The sequence below is a fragment of the Pygocentrus nattereri genome, chromosome 8 (genome assembly GCF_015220715.1).
Source record: "Pygocentrus nattereri isolate fPygNat1 chromosome 8, fPygNat1.pri, whole genome shotgun sequence".
In the NCBI taxonomy this organism is placed as follows: domain Eukaryota; kingdom Metazoa; phylum Chordata; class Actinopteri; order Characiformes; family Serrasalmidae; genus Pygocentrus; species Pygocentrus nattereri.
In genome coordinates, this window is record NC_051218.1 from 2081920 (window position 1) to 2101104 (window position 19185).

Sequence of the window (19185 nt, forward strand, 5' to 3'; positions counted from 1 at the left end):
AATCCAGTATGAATCTGCAGTGTGTAGTTTTACAGTCTGATGGTAATAATTGTGGAGTGATTATAATCCAGTATGAATCTGCAGTGTGTAGTTTTACAGTCTGACTGTAATAATTGTGGAGTGATTTTAATCCAGTATGAATCTGCAGTGTGTAGTTTTACAGTCTGACTGTAATAATTGTGGAGTGATTTTAATCCAGTATGAATCTGCAGTGTGTAGTTTTACAGTCTTATGTTAATATTTGTGGAGTGATTTTAATCCAGTATGAATCTGCAGTGTGTAGTTTTACAGTCTGACTGTAATAATTGTGGAGTGATTTTAATCCAGTATGAATCTGCAGTGTGTAGATTTAAGGTCTGACTGTAATAATTGTGGAGCGATTTTAATCCAGTATGAATCTGCAGTGTGTAGTTTTACAGTCTGACGGTAATAATTGTGGAGCGATTTTAATCCAGTATGAATCTGCAGTGTGTAGATTTACAGTCTGACGGTAATAATTGTGGAGTGATTTTAATCCAGTATGAATCTGCAGCGTGCGTAGTTTTACAGTCTGATGGTAATAATTGTGGAGTGATTTTAATCCAGTATGAATCTGCAGTGTGTAGTTTTACAGTCTGACGGTAATAATTGTGGAGTGATTTTAATCCAGTATGAATCTGCAGTGGGTGTAGTTTTACAGTCTGACGGTAATAATTGTGGAGTGATGTTAATCCAGTATGAATCTGCTGTGTGTAGTTTTACAGTCTGACTGTAATAATTGTGGAGTGATTTTAATCCAGTATGAATCTGCAGTGTGTAGTTTTACAGTCTTATGTTAATATCTGTGGAGTGATTTTAATCCAGTATGAATCTGCAGTGTGTAGTTTTACAGTCTGACTGTAATAATTGTGGAGTGATTTTAATCCAGTATGAATCTGCAGTGTGTAGGTTTAAGGTCTGACTGTAATAATTGTGGAGCGATTTTAATCCAGTATGAATCTGCAGTGTGTAGTTTTACAGTCTGACGGTAATAATTGTGGAGCGATTTTAATCCAGTATGAATCTGCAGTGTGTAGATTTACGGTCTGACTGTAATAATTGTGGAATGATTTTAATCCATATGAATCTGAAGCGTGTGTAGTTTTACAGTCTGATGGTAATAATTGTGGAGTGATTTTAATCCAGTATGAATCTGCAGTGTGTAGTTTTACAGTCTGACGGTAATAATTGTGGAGTGATTTTAATCCAGTATGAATCTGCAGCGTGCGTAGTTTTACAGTCTGATGGTAATAATTGTGGAGTGATTTTAATCCAGTATGAATCTGCAGTGTGTGTAGTTTTACAGTCTGACGGTAATAATTGTGGAGTGATTTTAATCCAGTATGAATCTGCAGTGGGTGTAGTTTTACAGTCTGACGGTAATAATTGTGGAGTGATTTTAATCCAGTATGAATCTGCAGCATGTGTAGTTTTACAGTCTGACTGTAATAATTGTGGAGCGATTTTAATCCAGTATGAATCTGCAGTGTGTAGTTTTACAGTCTGACTGTAATAATTGTGGAGTGATTTTAATCCAGTATGAATCTGCTGTGTGTTTAGTTTTACAGTCTGACTGTAATAATTGTGGAGTGATTTTAATCCAGTATGAATCTGCAGTGTGTAGTTTTACAGTCTGACTGTAATAATTGTGGAGTGATTTTAATCCAGTATGAATCTGCAGTGTGTGTAGTTTTACAGTCTGACGGTAATAATTGTGGAGTGATTTTAATCCAGTATGAATCTGCAGTGTGTGTAGTTTTACAGTCTGACGGTAATAATTGTGGAGTGATTTTAATCCAGTATGAATCTGCAGTGTGTAGTTTTACAGTCTGACTGTAATAATTGTGGAGTGATTTTAATCCAGTATGAATCTGCAGTGTGTGTAGTTTTACAGTCTGACGGTAATAATTGTGGAGTGATTTTAATCCAGTATGAATCTGCTGTGTGTAGTTTTACAGTCTGACTGTAATAATTGTGGAGTGATTTTAATCCAGTATGAATCTGCAGTGTGTGTAGTTTTATAGTCTGACTGTAATAATTGTGGAGTGGTTTTAATCCAGTATGAATCTGCAGTGTGTAGTTTTACAGTCTGACGGTAATAATTGTGGAGTGATTTTAATCCAGTATGAATCTGCAGTGTGTAGTTTTACAGTCTGACTGTAATAATTGTCGAGTGATTTTAATCCAGTGTGAATCTGCAGCGTGTGTAGTTTTACAGTCTGACGGTAATAATTGTCGAGTGATTTTAATCCAGTATGAATCTGCAGTGTGTAGTTTTACAGTCTGACTGTAATAATTGTGGAGTGATTTTAATCCAGTATGAATCTGCAGTGTGTACTTTTACAGTCTGACTGTAATAATTGTGGAGTGATTTTAATCCAGTAAGAATCTGCAGTGTGTGTAGTTTTACGGTCTGACGGTAATAATTGTGGAGTAATTTTAATCCAGTATGAATCTGCAGTGTGTGTAGTTTTACAGTCTGACTGTAATAATTGTGGAGTGATTTTAATCCAGTATGAATCTGCTGTGTGTTTAGTTTTACAGTCTGACTGTAATAATTTTGGAGTGATTTTAATCCAGTATGAATCTGCTGTGTGTTTAGTTTTACAGTCTGACTGTTATAATTGTGGAGTGATTTTAATCCAGTATGAATCTGCAGTGTGTGTAGTTTTATGCTCTAATGGTAATAATTGTGGAGTGATTTTAATCCAGTATGAATCTGCAGTGTGTGTAGTTTTACAGTCTGACTGTAATAACTGTGGAGTAATTTTAATCCAGTATGAATCTGCTGTGTGTTTAGTTTTACAGTCTGACGGTAATAATTGTCGAGTGATTTTAATCCAGTATGAATCTGCAGTGTGTAGTTTTACAGTCTGACTGTAATAATTGTGGAGTGATTTTAATCCAGTGTGAATCTGCAGTGTGTGTAGTTTTACAGTCTGACTGTAATAATTGTGGAGTGATTTTAATCCAGTATGAATCTGCAGTGTGTGTAGTTTTACAGTCTGACGGTAATAATTGTGGAGTGATTTTAATCCAGTATGAATCTGCAGTGTGTAGTTTTACAGTCTGACTGTAATAATTGTGGAGTGATTTTAATCCAGTATGAATCTGCAGTGTGTGTAGTTTTACAGTCTGACGGTAATAATTGTGGAGTGATTTTAATCCAGTATGAATCTGCTGTGTGTAGTTTTACAGTCTGACTGTAATAATTGTGGAGTGATTTTAATCCAGTATGAATCTGCAGTGTGTGTAGTTTTATAGTCTGACTGTAATAATTGTGGAGTGGTTTTAATCCAGTATGAATCTGCAGTGTGTAGTTTTACAGTCTGACGGTAATAATTGTGGAGTGATTTTAATCCAGTATGAATCTGCAGTGTGTAGTTTTACAGTCTGACTGTAATAATTGTGGAGTGATTTTAATCCAGTATGAATCTGCAAGGTGTGTAGTTTTACAGTCTGACTGTAATAATTGTGGAGTGATTTTAATACAGTATGAATCTGCAGTGTGTAGTTTTACAGTCTGACGGTAATAATTGTCGAGTGATTTTAATCCAGTATGAATCCGCTGTGTGTTTAGTTTTACAGTCTGACTGTAATAATTGTGGAGTGATTTTAATCCAGTATGAATCTGCAGCGTGTAGTTTTACAGTCTGACTGTAAAAATTGTGGAGTGATTTTAATCCAGTATGAATCTGCAGTGTGTAGTTTTACGGTCTGACTGAAATAATTGTGTAGTGATTTTAATCCAGTATGAATCTGCAGGGTGTGTAGTTTTACAGTCTGACGGTAAAAATTGTGGAGTGATTTTAATCCAGTATGAATCTGCAGCGTGTAGATTTACAGTCTGATGGTAATAATTGTGGAGAGATTTTAATCCAGTATGAATCTGCAGTGTGTAGTTTTACAGTCTGACGGTAATAATTGTGGAGTGATTTTAATCCAGTATGAATCTGCAGTGTGTAGTTTTACAGTCTGACGGTAATAATTGTGGAGTGATTTTAATCCAGTAAGAATCTGCAGTGTGTGTAGTTTTACGGTCTGACGGTAATAATTGTGGAGTGATTTTAATCCAGTATGAATCTGCAGTGTGTGTAGTTTTATGCTCTAATGGTAATAATTGTGGAGTGATTTTAATCCAGTATGAATCTGCAGTGTGTGTAGTTTTACAGTCTGACTGTAATAATTGTGGAGTGATTTTAATCCAGTATGAATCTGCAGCGTGTAGTTTTACAGTCTGACGGTAATAATTGTGGAGTGATTTTAATCCAGTATGAATCTGCTGTGTGTTTAGTTTTACAGTCTGACTGTAATAATTGTGGAGTGATTTTAATCCAGTATGAATCTGCTGTGTGTTTAGTTTTACAGTCTGACTGTTATAATTGTGGAGTGATTTTAATCCAGTATGAATCTGCAGTGTGTGTAGTTTTATGCTCTAATGGTAATAATTGTGGAGTGATTTTAATCCAGTGTGAATCTGCAGCGTGTGTAGTTTTACAGTCTGACTGTAATAATTGTGGAGTTATTTTAATCCAGTATGAATCTGCAGTGTGTAGTTTTACAGTCTGACTGTAATAATTGTGGAGTGATTTTAATCCAGTATGAATCTGCAGTGTGTACTTTTACAGTCTGACTGTAATAATTGTGGAGTGATTTTAATCCAGTAAGAATCTGCAGTGTGTGTAGTTTTACGGTCTGACGGTAATAATTGTGGAGTAATTTTAATCCAGTATGAATCTGCAGTGTGTGTACTTTTACAGTCTGACTGTAATAATTGTGGAGTGATTTTAATCCAGTATGAATCTGCTGTGTGTTTAGTTTTACAGTCTGACTGTAATAATTGTGGAGTGATTTTAATCCAGTATGAATCTGCTGTGTGTTTAGTTTTACAGTCTGACTGTTATAATTGTGGAGTGATTTTAATCCAGTATGAATCTGCAGTGTGTGTAGTTTTATGCTCTAATGGTAATAATTGTGGAGTGATTTTAATCCAGTATGAATCTGCAGTGTGTGTAGTTTTACAGTCTGACTGTAATAACTGTGGAGTGATTTTAATCCAGTATGAATCTGCTGTGTGTTTAGTTTTACAGTCTGACGGTAATAATTGTCGAGTGATTTTAATCCAGTATGAATCTGCAGTGTGTAGTTTTACAGTCTGACTGTAATAATTGTGGAGTGATTTTAATCCAGTGTGAATCTGCAGTGTGTGTAGTTTTACAGTCTGACTGTAATAATTGTGGAGTGATTTTAATCCAGTATGAATCTGCAGTGTGTAGTTTTACAGTCTGACTGTAATAATTGTGGAGTGATTTTAATCCAGTAAGAATCTGCAGTGTGTGTAGTTTTACGGTCTGACGGTAATAATTGTGGAGTAATTTTAATCCAGTATGAATCTGCAGTGTGTGTACTTTTACAGTCTGACTGTAATAATTGTGGAGTGATTTTAATCCAGTATGAATCTGCTGTGTGTTTAGTTTTACAGTCTGACTGTAATAATTGTGGAGTGATTTTAATCCAGTATGAATCTGCTGTGTGTTTAGTTTTACAGTCTGACTGTTATAATTGTGGAGTGATTTTAATCCAGTATGAATCTGCAGTGTGTGTAGTTTTATGCTCTAATGGTAATAATTGTGGAGTGATTTTAATCCAGTATGAATCTGCAGTGTGTGTAGTTTTACAGTCTGACTGTAATAACTGTGGAGTGATTTTAATCCAGTATGAATCTGCTGTGTGTTTAGTTTTACAGTCTGACGGTAATAATTGTCGAGTGATTTTAATCCAGTATGAATCTGCAGTGTGTAGTTTTACAGTCTGACTGTAATAATTGTGGAGTGATTTTAATCCAGTGTGAATCTGCAGTGTGTGTAGTTTTACAGTCTGACTGTAATAATTGTGGAGTGATTTTAATCCAGTATGAATCTGCAGTGTGTAGTTTTACAGTCTGACTGTAATAATTGTGGAGTGATTTTAATCCAGTATGAATCTGCAGTGTGTGTAGTTTTACAGTCTGACTGTAATAATTGTGGAGTGATTTTAATCCAGTATGAATCTGCAGTGTGTAGTTTTACAGTCTGACTGTAATAATTGTGGAGTGATTTTAATCCAGTATGAATCTGCAGTGTGTGTAGTTTTACAGTCTGACTGTAATAATTGTGGAGTGATTTTAATCCAGTATGAATCTGCAGTGTGTAGTTTTACAGTCTGACGGTAATAATTGTGGAGTGATTTTAATCCAGTATGAATCTGCAGTGTGTAGTTTTACAGTCTGACTGTAATAATTGTGGAGTGATTTTAATCCAGTATGAATCTGCAGTGTGTAGTTTTACAGTCTGTCTTTAATAATTGTGGAGTGATTTTAATCCAGTATGAATCTGCAGTGTGTGTAGTTTTACAGTCTGACTGTAATAATTGTGGAGTGATTTTAATCCAGTATGAATCTGCAGTGTGTAGTTTTACAGTCTGACTGTAATAATTGTGGAGTGATTTTAATCCAGTATGAATCTGCAGCGTGTGTAGTTTTACAGTCTAACTGTAATAATTGTGTAGTGATTTTAATCCAGTATGAATCTGCAGCGTGTGTAGTTTTACAGTCTGACTGTAATAATTGTGTAGTGATTTTAATCCAGTATGAATCTGCAGTGTGTGTAGTTTTACAGTCTGATGGTAATAATTGTGGAGTGATTTTAATCCAGTATGAATCTGCAGTGTGTAGTTTTACAGTCTGACGGTAATAATTGTGGAGTGATTTTAATCCAGTATGAATCTGCAGTGTGTAGTTTTACAGTCTGACGGTAATAATTGTGGAGTGATTTTAATCCAGTAAGAATCTGCAGTGTGTAGTTTTACAGTCTGACGGTAATAATTGTGTAGTGATTTTAATCCAGTATGAATCTGCAGCGTGTGTAGTTTTACAGTCTAACTGTAATAATTGTGTAGTGATTTTAATCCAGTATGAATCTGCAGCGTGTGTAGTTTTACAGTCTGACTGTAATAATTGTGTAGTGATTTTAATCCAGTATGAATCTGCAGTGTGTGTAGTTTTACAGTCTGATGGTAATAATTGTGGAGTGATTTTAATCCAGTATGAATCTGCAGTGTGTAGTTTTACAGTCTGACGGTAATAATTGTGGAGTGATTTTAATCCAGTATGAATCTGCAGTGTGTAGTTTTACAGTCTGACGGTAATAATTGTGGAGTGATTTTAATCCAGTAAGAATCTGCAGTGTGTAGTTTTACAGTCTGACGGTAATAATTGTGGAGCGATTTTAATCCAGTATGAATCTGCAGCGTGTGTAGTTTTACTGTCTGACTGTAATAATTGTGGAGTGATTATAATCCAGTATGAATCTGCAGTGTGTAGTTTTACAGTCTGACTGTAATAATTGTGGAGTGATTTTAATCCAGTATGAATCTGCAGTTTGTAGTTTTACAGTCTGACTGTAATAATTGTGGAGTGATTTTAATCCAGTATGAATCTGCAGTGTGTGTAGTTTTACAGTCTGACTGTAATAATTGTGGAGTGATTATAATCCAGTATGAATCTGCAGTGTGTAGTTTTACAGTCTGACTGTAATAATTGTGGAGTGATTTTAATCCAGTATGAATCTGCAGTGTGTAGTTTTATAGTCTGACGGTAATAATTGTGGAGTGATTTTAATCCAGTATGAATCTGCAGTGTGTAGTTTTACAGTCTGACTGTAATAATTGTGGAGTGATTATAATCCAGTATGAATCTGCAGTGTGTAGTTTTACAGTCTGACTGTAATAATTGTGGAGTGATTTTAATCCAGTATGAATCTGCAGTGTGTAGTTTTACAGTCTGACTGTAATAATTGTGGAGTGATTTTAATCCAGTATGAATCTGCAGCGTGTAGTTTTACAGTCTGACGGTAATAATTGTGGAGTGATTTTAATCCAGTATGAATCTGCAGTGTGTAGTTTTACAGTCTGACGGTAATAATTGTGGAGTGATTTTAATCCAGTATGAATCTGCAGCGTGTAGTTTTACAGTCTGACGGTAATAATTGTGGAGCGATTTTAATCCAGTATGAATCTGCAGTATGTAGTTTTACAGTCTGACGGTAATAATTGTGGAGCGATTTTAATCCAGTATGAATCTCTAGTGTGTGTACTTTTACATTTTTACAGTAATAATAGTCCTTTCCCAGTCCACTGTAATGGAATAATAAAACCAACAGCATTTTGTTAATGTTGTTGTTATTGTTGTTGAGTGTGGTGAAGCACTCATGTGAACATCCCGGCTCTATCCAGTCTATCTGTGGGAATTCTGGGAATACGCTATTCTGAACTAATCAACCAGTAATATCCAAACTCTATGTAACTAAAGCAGGTCCAGTAGTGCTTAAGAGTCATGCTTGAGAGTCAGAATGGCAGGTAGCCTAGTGGTACGACTTGCATGTCAATAACCAAAGGGTCCCTGGTTTCAGTTCCAAGCTGACTTGGCATCCCTGGTTGGTGACTGAGCTGTGATGGGATTCTTGTGTCAGAATCATAGATACAACCTGCTTGAAGCTGTGCCACTGGGCAAGGCAGAGCCTCTCTGCTTGGTGATGCTGTGCTACCCCCAGTCTGGACAACATTAGGGAGTAAAGTAAGATTTGAGCTGTTAATGAACCAATAAAGTTTGAGTTAACTCTGGCCATGGTGGTGTTGCAGGTGAGAAGCCCTACCAGTGTGACTTCACAGACTGTGGCCGACGGTTCTCACGGTCAGACCAGCTGAAGAGGCATCAGAGGAGACACACAGGTTTGACTCAACCATCCTCATCTATCCTGTCCTCCATTTCCTCTGTCTTCTGCCCTTCTTCCCTCACTCTTTAGACCATTTGCTCTAATGGAAAGATGCCGACATAGCCAGTTCTTTATAAAAAAAAGCCGCAGTCCAAAAGCCCATAATAAGCAGACCGCAAATTATGCTGAACGTGCAGAAATGACTCATTTTCCGAGGCAGTTGTTTATTTTATATATGAGTCATTCATGCTAATACAGGTGACAGTTAATGAACAGGCCACCTAATATTGTCCAGCGTAGTGACATAAAGCAGTGCATTCTGTTTATCGTAATGATATAAAGTGAGTTAAAACTGTGAGAAAGTGTCAGTACAGGGTTGATTTTCTGATTCACAGCCTCTCAGCGAAAGTGTTGCTGATGTATTACAAGCCAGAGCTGGCAGGGCACACAGGCTGATCATCCAGCTCCACACTCTGTAGTACTACCTTGCGATGTAATACTCCTCTTTAAGTCTGCCTCCTCTTATAGGAGATTCCCTCCTGGCCTCTATTGTAGCCTACACTCTCTCTCTCTTTGTGTGTGTGTGTCTGTGTCTATATGTGTGTGTGTGCACTAGGTGTTAAACCTTTCCAGTGTGAGACATGTCAGAGAAAGTTCTCACGGTCAGACCATCTTAAGACCCACACCCGGACTCATACAGGTAAAACAAGTGCGTAAAACTTTTATTTTTTCAAATTTTGCTCTATATCCTCACTTTTTTATTATCTAAGAGGTCACACGTTATTCATGAAGCATGTAGTGAAGAATCAGTCGTCGCTGTCATAAGAAAACCTTCTTGCGAGTTTGGCTCAGGCCTTTGTCGGAACTTCTGCGGGAGATCTGAACGCCTTCTGCTAGAAGGCTGGACCCAGCTTTTTGAAGAAAAGAGACCGGACTGAGAGTGGACCGAGGAACAGGGAGGAGAGCGGGTGGTGGTGGGGTGTGAAGAGAACGTAGACATGGAAACTGATAGGATGGTTAGATTGGAAGGAAGTGGAGCTTCAAGCACGGTCTTGAGTTATTTTACAGCCAAAATGGGAACTTTATTTATAGGTGACTATAACTTTATTTATGATTTATAGGCAACTGATAGATTTATTTTTTTGTCAATTTTGCCAATTTTGTATACGGCTATACAAACAAAGGGAATGTCATAATAAGAGTCCTTCAGAAGGAGTCACACTAACTGTTATGAACAGTGTTAGATAAGGGTAACTTAGTTGTGTTACGTGTAAGATTTAATAATAACCCTTTAAATCTTTAGCATTTTTACTTGTTTTCCAGTAAATGTACTTCATATATAGATTATAGTGTAAACCTATTTTAAATACAAATAGATAGATAGATAGATAGATAGATAGATAGATAGATAGATAGATAGATATTAATATTGGTATGAGACACAGTGAGGTGTTATCACTTAGCAACAACCTTGAAATTCTTGAAATCCTAAAAAACACCCTTAAATTGAATGAATGTCAAATTAACAAGAATTTCAATCATTCTGTATCATTTCTAATGGTCTGTTAGTCATTAAATGTTTTATTTTAACAGCATTTTCAAACGATCTAAAAATGATTCAGAACATTTCTTATGACAGTGACACTGTTAGAAATTTTGGTAACACTTTCTATGAATGTCACCTTTGTAAGCGTCTATAAACACATTCGTAACATGTTATAATGGATTCATAAGGCATTATAAACATGGCAATAAATATTTATAAAAATGCATTACACATTATTTCCATGCATTATGAATTGTTAACATAATGCATTATAAGTAGTGTTCATAACACATTATAAGAGCTCATAAGCTGTATTAGTCCGCTCTAAGTAAAGTGGAGCGTGCTGGACTAAAGCCTCCTCCAGGGTTCAGACTGAGGCTTCAGGTTGAAGAATTTACTGAAGGATTTACTGAAACACTAAAACACAATAAAACTCATTACAGGCTTCAAATGTCAGAGTTTAAACTAGAGCAACATCAGAGTTTCACCCAATGTGGGAAAGTCAATGTTCACCACTGTTAATGTGCACCACCGTTAATGTTCACCACTGTTAATGTTCACCACCGTTAGCCTGGCACTCACTTAACACTGCATATCCAATAGAACGCCAGCAGAAATCAACATTACTGTACTGTAGTGTAGTGTAGTGTTACAGAGTGAAGGGTTCTAGCGCTTGACGTTAGAACCAGTGAGGGAACAAATCACAATGACAGCACTCAACTATCTCGACTATCTCCCCTCTCCCTCTCCAGGCCTCCACTCCACAGTGACGTCTTTGGCACTGACAGTATAACATGTTACAAACACTATTTTATTAATATTTTTATAAATATGAATATATTAACAATTCATAATGTATAATAAACATGGCTATAAAGTGCAATTCAGTGTAATTCATTTTTATAAATATTTATAACCATACTTATAGTATGAATGCATCATAACATGTTAGAAATGTGTTTATAGATGCTTACAAACGTGACATTCGTAGAAAGTGCTACCGAAATTTCTTCTTCAGAAGATTTAATATTTCTCATTTCCAAAGTTAGGCTTGACCTCGTTACTGATTTTCCTCATTAAATGGTCTTCCTTTACCTCATATATACGGTCCTGACCCAATCTAAAGTGCTCTTCTCTCTCATTCTCCACACTCAGGTGAGAAGCCCTTTAATTGCAGGTGGCCAAACTGTCAAAAGAAGTTTGCCAGATCTGACGAACTCGTCCGGCACCACAACATGCACCAGAGGAACCTGACCAAGCTACAGCTGGCCATTTGAAGACCCTGACCAAGCTTCGGCGAGGACCTGCAGATTCTGCTGTCACATGTCAAACTGCAGCCCTAGAGGGGCCTGGTTCTGCTCGGTTTAGCGTTCCTCTGCTCTAACACAGCTAATTTAACATGTCCTTGATGAGTAACCAAGAAAACACGAAAACAAAACCCACTAAACCGCAGTGTTGCTCGCCGTGTCTCTGTGACTGGACTTTGACCTAAAGTTTGGCCTGACTAAGATCCACTTCTCCTTCCCGAATCATGACTTTACACACAACAGGTGTAAACAAAGCTGACCACTGACCAGTAGCTATATCACCCATCCATTCTGACATGCTGAAACAGAATAAAAACATTGTATAGTGTAAGCGTAGAAAACATTTAAGCATTATTTTAAGCACAACACTGATTTTGTGTTGCTGACCTGAGCGGTTTTGGCTGTGGCCTCATGAATGATCACTGCTCAAGCTTGGGCAGTGGAAGCTGATAGAGCAGCACTAAGACATAACAGCACATCTACGTGGCGCTGGCCAGGTACCGCACTGTGCAAAAGGCAGTCATACATTTCACTTCCACTCAAAATGACCATTAAGTACAAGTTATTCACTTTTTAGGGTCGGAAAAAAAAAAACCTCAACAACTTCTCCACACTTCACCTTTATTACAGCTTCTACTCTTTTCAGGAGACTCACTTTCAGTTCCTCAAAGAATCTGCAGACACACCTCCAAACTAAGTCCTACAAGCTGGTTCATCGTAATCAAACCCATTCAGTGATGCTGAGGTCTGGACTCTGGGGTGGCCAGTCCATCGTTCAGCTTCTTTGGTCGATGTGTCCGTCTCCTTTTCTCGGTGAGGTTCTTCTTGATCAGCTACACGTCCTTTCAGACCCACAGAGCTGAGTCGTCCTCACACTACTTTTCTTGTCCACACCATAAAAGATATTCAGTTTAGTGTGACAGAGGAGTAAAGAAACCAGAAAATATTCAAGTTTAAGAAGCAGAAATCAGATCATTTTTACCTTAAAAAAAAAAAAAAGATTTCAAACCGATTAATCAATTACCAAAATAGTTGGCGATCAATTTAATAGTTGACAACTAATCGATTAATGGATTAATTGTCGCTTCTCACAGTGGAAGGATGGACAGAAACCCCTGTGGATGTTTTCAGATCTGAAGCAGCTTGATCTTCTCCTCTCTCTCAGAGATCAAAGCTTTCAGTGCTGTTTATCTGATGGGGGCAGGTTTGTCGGTCTACCAGGTCTTCCAGGTGGTTGTTATGGGTTGTGAGTCCCATGTTCTCTCTGGCTATTTATCATTTTTTAACTGTTTATTTTCACTTATTTTGACTTTCACCTTTTGCAAGTGGATTATCTTGCATCTAATCACATCAGAAGCATCTCCTGAAAATGAATAGCTTGTACTTATTGCTGATTTTGCCCGGAAATGAAATAAATTGAAGGCGGTCTCCTTTTTCCACAGTAACGTACGTGCGGTCAGTCAACCGCAGTCTCTCAGTCCAGACAGTGCATCAGTGCTAGCATGTAAAGACCTTCCTAGAGAGGGAATAATACTGTCTTCTGTCATTTGCTAGTGCAGTTGAGATGTAAAGTAATATGTGCACGTTATACATTTACGAAAGTAGCTCTTAGGAATTTTTGGACTAATTTATTTTATGTTTTTTTTTTGTTTGTAAATTAAATCTCTCTCAATGGAATGAGCATTTCTCTGTTTATTAAACCACATATCCAGCAGCCCTCTTCATTATATTGTAGTTCAGCATAGTGTTGGTATGACTAGACCTATGATGAAGGTTTACTCCCTTAAGTTCTTGTCTGTGCCGTTTGTAAATAGCCTCTCTCTTTAACCATAAACGGTTAAATTATGAGTAGGTCACACTGGCTATGTGACTATGGTTTGTGGTCAAGTTGTAAATATTACTGTCAGTCCACAGCTGGAACAAGAAAAAGATTTTTTCTTTTTTTCTTTCTTTCTTTTTTTTTTTTTTTTTTAAACGGAAAATGTGACTCACATTAGCAAAAACAGGAAATGTGAAAACTACTCGAGTGGAGCTGTTTTGTTTTTGTTTTTCTTAAACTGCGTGTTTTATCTGTGTAATATGAGTATATGCAGTACGTTACCAATAATCTTTCCTTTTATAATTAAACTGTTGACATCAGCAAAAAAAATGTCTGGTTTGCTTTGGGTTTTACTCAACGAAGGATTATGGCTAATCGCACAATGAATTTTTTCCTAATCCGTAATCCTCGTCTCAGGGTTAGATAGGCAGTCAAGTGTTTTGACAGATCTGATATTGAGCACGGCTGTGGTCAGTCATTTCAGCCATTATTAATGTGTCTACAAGTACAAACTCATCTGTTCACTGTAATCCTGTGAACGTCCGCAGTGGTTGAAGGTTGGACCTGATAGTGAAGCCTAAGAGAGTTTGTGGAGATATCATGATGTTAACACCATAGGTTCATTCAAGAATACATTACAATGAGGGAGGACGGGGCTGGTTGGCACATTGTTAACTGTACAATGAGGGAGGACGGGGCTGGTTGGCACACTGTTAATTGTAAAAAGCCAGGTGAGTAGAGGGAAAAACGTATAAACAATAACTGCCCTACTGATTAACATTCATTCAGTTTTCAAGAGCTCTGAACGTTACAAGCTGAGGATACAGTCATATGCAAAGGTTTAGGCAGCCCATGTCAAATAATATGTTTTGCTGATTTATAGGGAAAATAAATAACACACCCTCTACGGAGATCACACTACTGCACATTTTAATGCACAATTACTCTTTTTGGTTGGGGGGGGGGGGTGGCGTAACATACAATGCCAACTGTACAAAAGTTATGACATATTTTCTATAATAGCCAATATGTTAAACTTACAACCCCAATTCCAGTGATGTTGGGACGCTGTGTGAAACCATGAATACGATGATCTGCAAATCCTTTTCAACCTACATTCAATTGAACACACTACAAAGACGAGATATTTAATGTTCAAACGGATAAACTTTATTGTTTTTTGTAAATATTCACTCATTTTGAATTTGATGCCTGCAACACGTTCCAGAGAAGTTGGGACAGGGACGTGTTTCCCACTGTGTTACATCACCTTTCCTTTAACACTCAATAAGCGTTTGGGAACTGAGGACACTGATTGTTGAAGCTTTGGAGGTGGAATTCTTTCCCATTCTTGCTTGATGTACAACTTCAGTTGCTCCTTTTCCTCTTTGGCCCGGAGGACACGACGTCCATGATTTCCAGAAACAGTGTGAAATGTAGACGCGTCAGACCACAGGACATTTTTCCACTCTGCGTCAGTCCATCTCAGATGAGCTCAGGCCCAGAGAAGCCGGCGGCGTTTCTGGGTGGTGTTGATATGCAGCTTCGCTTTGCATGGCAGAGTTTTAACCTGCACTTGTAGACGGAGCGACGAACTGAGTTCACTGACAGTGGTTTTCCGAAGTGTTCCTGAGCCCTTGTGGGAATATCCGTTACAGAATGATGTGGGTTTTTAATGCAGTGCCGCCTGAGGGGTCGAAGGTCACGGGCATTCAGTGTTGGTTTTCTGCCTCGCCGCTTACCTGCAGAGATTTCTCCAGATTCTCTGAATCTTTTGATGATATTATGGACAGTAGATGATGAAATCCCTAAATTCCTGCAGTTGCACGTTGAGAAACGTTGTTCTTAAACTGTTGGACTATTTGCTCACGCAGTCGTTCACTAAGTGGTGAACCTCGCCCGTCCCTGCTTGTGAACGACTGAGCCTTTCAGTGATGCTCCCTTTATACCCAATCATGACACTCACCTGTTTCCAATTAACCTGTTCACCTGTGGAATGTTCCAAACAGATGTTTTTATTTATTTATTTTTTTGAACAATATGTTTATTACAATTTTTCAAAAGTGTTATGTACAACTAGACAGGTAAACAACAGAAAAAATTATACATTACGTTTAAAAAAAAGGAATGACAAGAAGATTTAAAATGTGAAAACGCACACATAAACAAAACAGACAGGGCGTACAAACTAAGGCTCAAACAGGTGTTTTTTGAACATTCTTCAACTTTCCCAGTCCTTTGTAGCCCCTGTCCCAACTTCTTTGGAACGTGTTGCAGGCATCAAATTCAAAATGAGTGAATATTTGCAAAAAACAATAAAGTTTATCCGTTTGAACATTAAATATCTCGTCTTTGTAGTGTATTTAGTTGAATGTAGGTTGAAAAGGATTTGCAAATCATCGTATTCATGGTTTTACACAACGTCCCAACTTCACTGGAATTGGGGTTGTAAATAAAAACAAAAATTTGCAGGAAACGTCCATATTTGGCTTATTTTCACCATGAAAATCAACAAAACATGCAGTCTGACCAGAAGGATTCAGACTTATGCCTGGGATATGCAGCAGTGAGTGAAAACCCCTATATTTGTCTCCAGTTTTGGCCTTTTTTAGTATTTTATTACATGCAGTGTTTTACGCCACTCCCTGTACCTTCACGCTAAGACTAAATCTCATTTGGAGTTTCTAGTTATTTGACTAAAGGTGAATTTTGCGCCTAGACTGAAAGAAATGTTTGAGTGGAGTTCCCCTTTAAAACACCCTGACCTAGTATAACTTCTGAACGTACTACCGCCCTCACTCCATCTGCCAGCAATCATACGACGAGCTTAAGAAGCACAGGATTATAATAACAGGGCTAATGAAGGAAAAAAATACGGCTGATCTATCATAACCCGTTTTCCTTATCTCAGGTCGAATTCTTTCGGATTCCTCAGCTGCTCTGGGACAAGAAGCAAAGCAAGACAAAGAGCAAAGAGGGAAAACAAAGAGCTGCGCTTCTATTTTCATGTTGTTTTTCTAACTTTTAGAAGACTTTAGTTGTAGTACGCTTGACTTTGTAAGCACCCCGGAGAAGAAGTTTGCAGAAGAGTTAAATCAGCTCCGGCATTCCACGAGTGCAACAAACGGATCCCTTCAAAAGCACATACTCTGCATTAAACCTGTACCTTAGGAATGTTCAGCTATCTGATTATATTTCATCTTGATGTGGAGTCCTAGCCGTGGACGTCTAGCTCTATTCTTCCTCGAACAATTTGCTTGGCCCCCAGTGCTGTGTAAATTAGCGAGCCTCTCCACCCTATTACTCAGAAAGAAAAGCCCCGCTATATCTCAGAGTGACAGCGCTTAATCTCTGTCCCAGATTCGGGCTGCCTGGCCTTTGAAGGCGGGGAGGCTGCTTTTTGTAACTCCGGCACAGTCCACTCATACTGGACACTTCGTTCAAACTTGCCACTTAAATTAAGGGAGCCATTGGTCTCATCTCAGTGCAGAAAGTGGGGATCTTTAAAGGGGGGAGAGTTGGACTAGCAGATGAAATGTTAAAGCTGAGACATGGTTTTGCAATGACCGTGACTGGAGGGTCTGGACTTTGTGATCTGGTGGTCTGGAGGAAGAAGGGGATTCACAGACTGCAGCGCTGCTTTTATTTGAAGTGGAATTAATGGTCAGTGAACGTATGGAAGGGTGTGGTCAGCAGGGAATGATCAGAATGTGCCAAGTTTGGTGTGGAATGGTGGGGAGTGGGGGGGTTCTTGAAATACAGTAAATAAAGCACTAAAGCACATGTATAGACATTTTTTTCAGTGTTGGATTACATAAAAGGCCCGTAGATACATTTCTATTACATTTTATTTTTTAGCTCTGAACCCTACTTAGAATGTTGGTCAGTTATAATATATGCGTACCTTTTCAACCTATTTTTATCCTCACAAATAAATAATTGGTAGTATAGATATATGAATGGGCGGGGCTAAACTGGTGGGTATTTGTAAATGACATCACAAAAACAGCTCATTTAGAATGGACTGCTTTGGAAGCTGGATGGACGTTCCCTGAGTGAATGGTATGTTGTGAAATTTTAATGTTCACAAACTACATCAAACTCTTATTTTCTATGAAGTGAGAAAACTCATATATTCATGATATGGGCCTATTAAGACAGCACAGAGTTAAAAATGTAATCAGTAGGCAAATGTGTCAAACATAAGGTCCACAGGCCAGATCAGATCAAACACAATCCTATTCGGCCCACAAATGCATTTTAATTTTCTATTAGTGTTAGTTCCACAATGTGCTGCACTACAGTGCCCAGCATGCACTGCAACATAATGTGCTCCCCCAGCAACAATCTATGGGACAGTGGTTACACTTTAGTTCTACACAATTCTATACAATTCCACATCAGTCATGTCACCAAACGCACTAGCTGCATCTTAGATGCCCCTATCTTAAAAGGCTGAACTCCTGGATACATATAAATTTTGAATATTTGAAGTATTCATGCAATATTTCAAGGTCTACTACAAATGTCTGTATTTCACTGTTGAGGTTTTTGCATATTTTGAATAAACAACGGCCAGTTTGAGCTACAGCACAACATTAATTCAAAATAAAATAAAATCTCTGGCCCACAGATTTGATGAGATTTTTTAATATGGCCCTTTCACTGGTTCAGTTTGACACCCCTGATCTAAAATGATTGGTTTAATTGTGGTTGCATTAACTATTCATATCGAGTTAATTGCTTCAGCTCGCCTGAAGATGCAAATCCGCTTTCTCCTAAAACTAGACAAAAGGAGTCATGACATTTTGAGAGAAGGATCACTCCTGAAACTCCTCCCCTCCACATATAACACCCTATAAATTCTCCCCTCTCCCATCAGTTTCCTGTGATGAGAACTTTGCATCCCACCAGCTCCCCGTCTCCTCCCACTTCGGCTTTCTCGATCTCAGCAAGCCACACCACAGCTCCTGCCTAAGCTTCTCCGAGTGCCCTCCACTGCCCTCCGTTTTGGGTGTGGTCCAAATGCTCAAAGTGTTGTTATATCTTTTATTTATAATGCCCAGATTATGTAATCCAGATTACCTCTAGTCTCTTGCTACCCAACACTGTAGATTTTAAGATGTATACAAAATATGCTCTATAAAGAGAACATACAGTGAAATAGGGTTTTGTTTAGCCCACATATGTCAGACTCCAGTCTTTGCAGATGTACTTTGGCAAAATTGCTTCACTGTGTAAAATGAGTCCTACTTGAATAGTTTTAAGAGTTATAATACGTTATAAGAGAGAATAATCACTCCAGAGCTGTGGCCCTCCAGGACCCCAGTCTGACACCCCGGTTTAAGCTATAAGTGTGTTAAACCCAGTCATTTCCCCCCCTCATCTTCCCCTAGATACACTAAGGTGAACCCGCTGCTGGTTGTCTTATTCTTGTACCACAGAAGCTCAAGAAAACCTCCCCGAGCAGCTGCTAACCACACGCCTCAAATCGGAGGCCGCCTGAGCATGCCTGGCCGCCACTGTCTCCCTCACACAAAGACAATCAGCTCAATAAAGACATCCTCAAATGAGCAGCTCTAGTCTAACAAACTCAGAAGCTCTTCCAAAGATATTCATGCACGTCCTCAAAACTGTTGATCCACCGCAAGACTTTTCCATTTTTCAAATCCGAGTGGGTATGTTAAAGCTCTCTTGGAAAATACAGTTCCAGATTCCTTCCAGCTTGTCCATCTTAACGGAACG

At 38.2% G+C, this 19185-nt stretch overlaps 2 protein-coding genes across 6 annotated transcripts in view; one reads left to right on the forward strand and one right to left on the reverse strand.

Moving 5' to 3' along the window:
• The window catches only part of wt1a (WT1 transcription factor a), a 34342-nt gene extending 22576 nt beyond the window's left edge, over positions 1–11766 (forward strand). For 2 of the 4 annotated variants that reach the window (XM_017685696.2, XM_017685698.2), the window contains 3 exons: positions 8695–8784; positions 9385–9477; positions 11470–11766. In XM_017685696.2, the coding sequence (XP_017541185.1) occupies positions 8695–8784; positions 9385–9477; positions 11470–11591 (305 nt within the window). In that variant the 3' untranslated portion in view covers positions 11592–11766. The remainder of the gene's footprint in view (positions 1–8694; positions 8785–9384; positions 9478–11469) is intronic. The other 2 variants (XM_017685697.2, XM_017685699.2) reach the window with 1 other exon arrangement.
• tcp11l1 (t-complex 11, testis-specific-like 1) overlaps positions 1–19185 on the reverse strand; it is a 350112-nt gene that overhangs the window by 69861 nt on the left and 261066 nt on the right. The gene's annotated exons all lie outside the window — the stretch shown is intronic.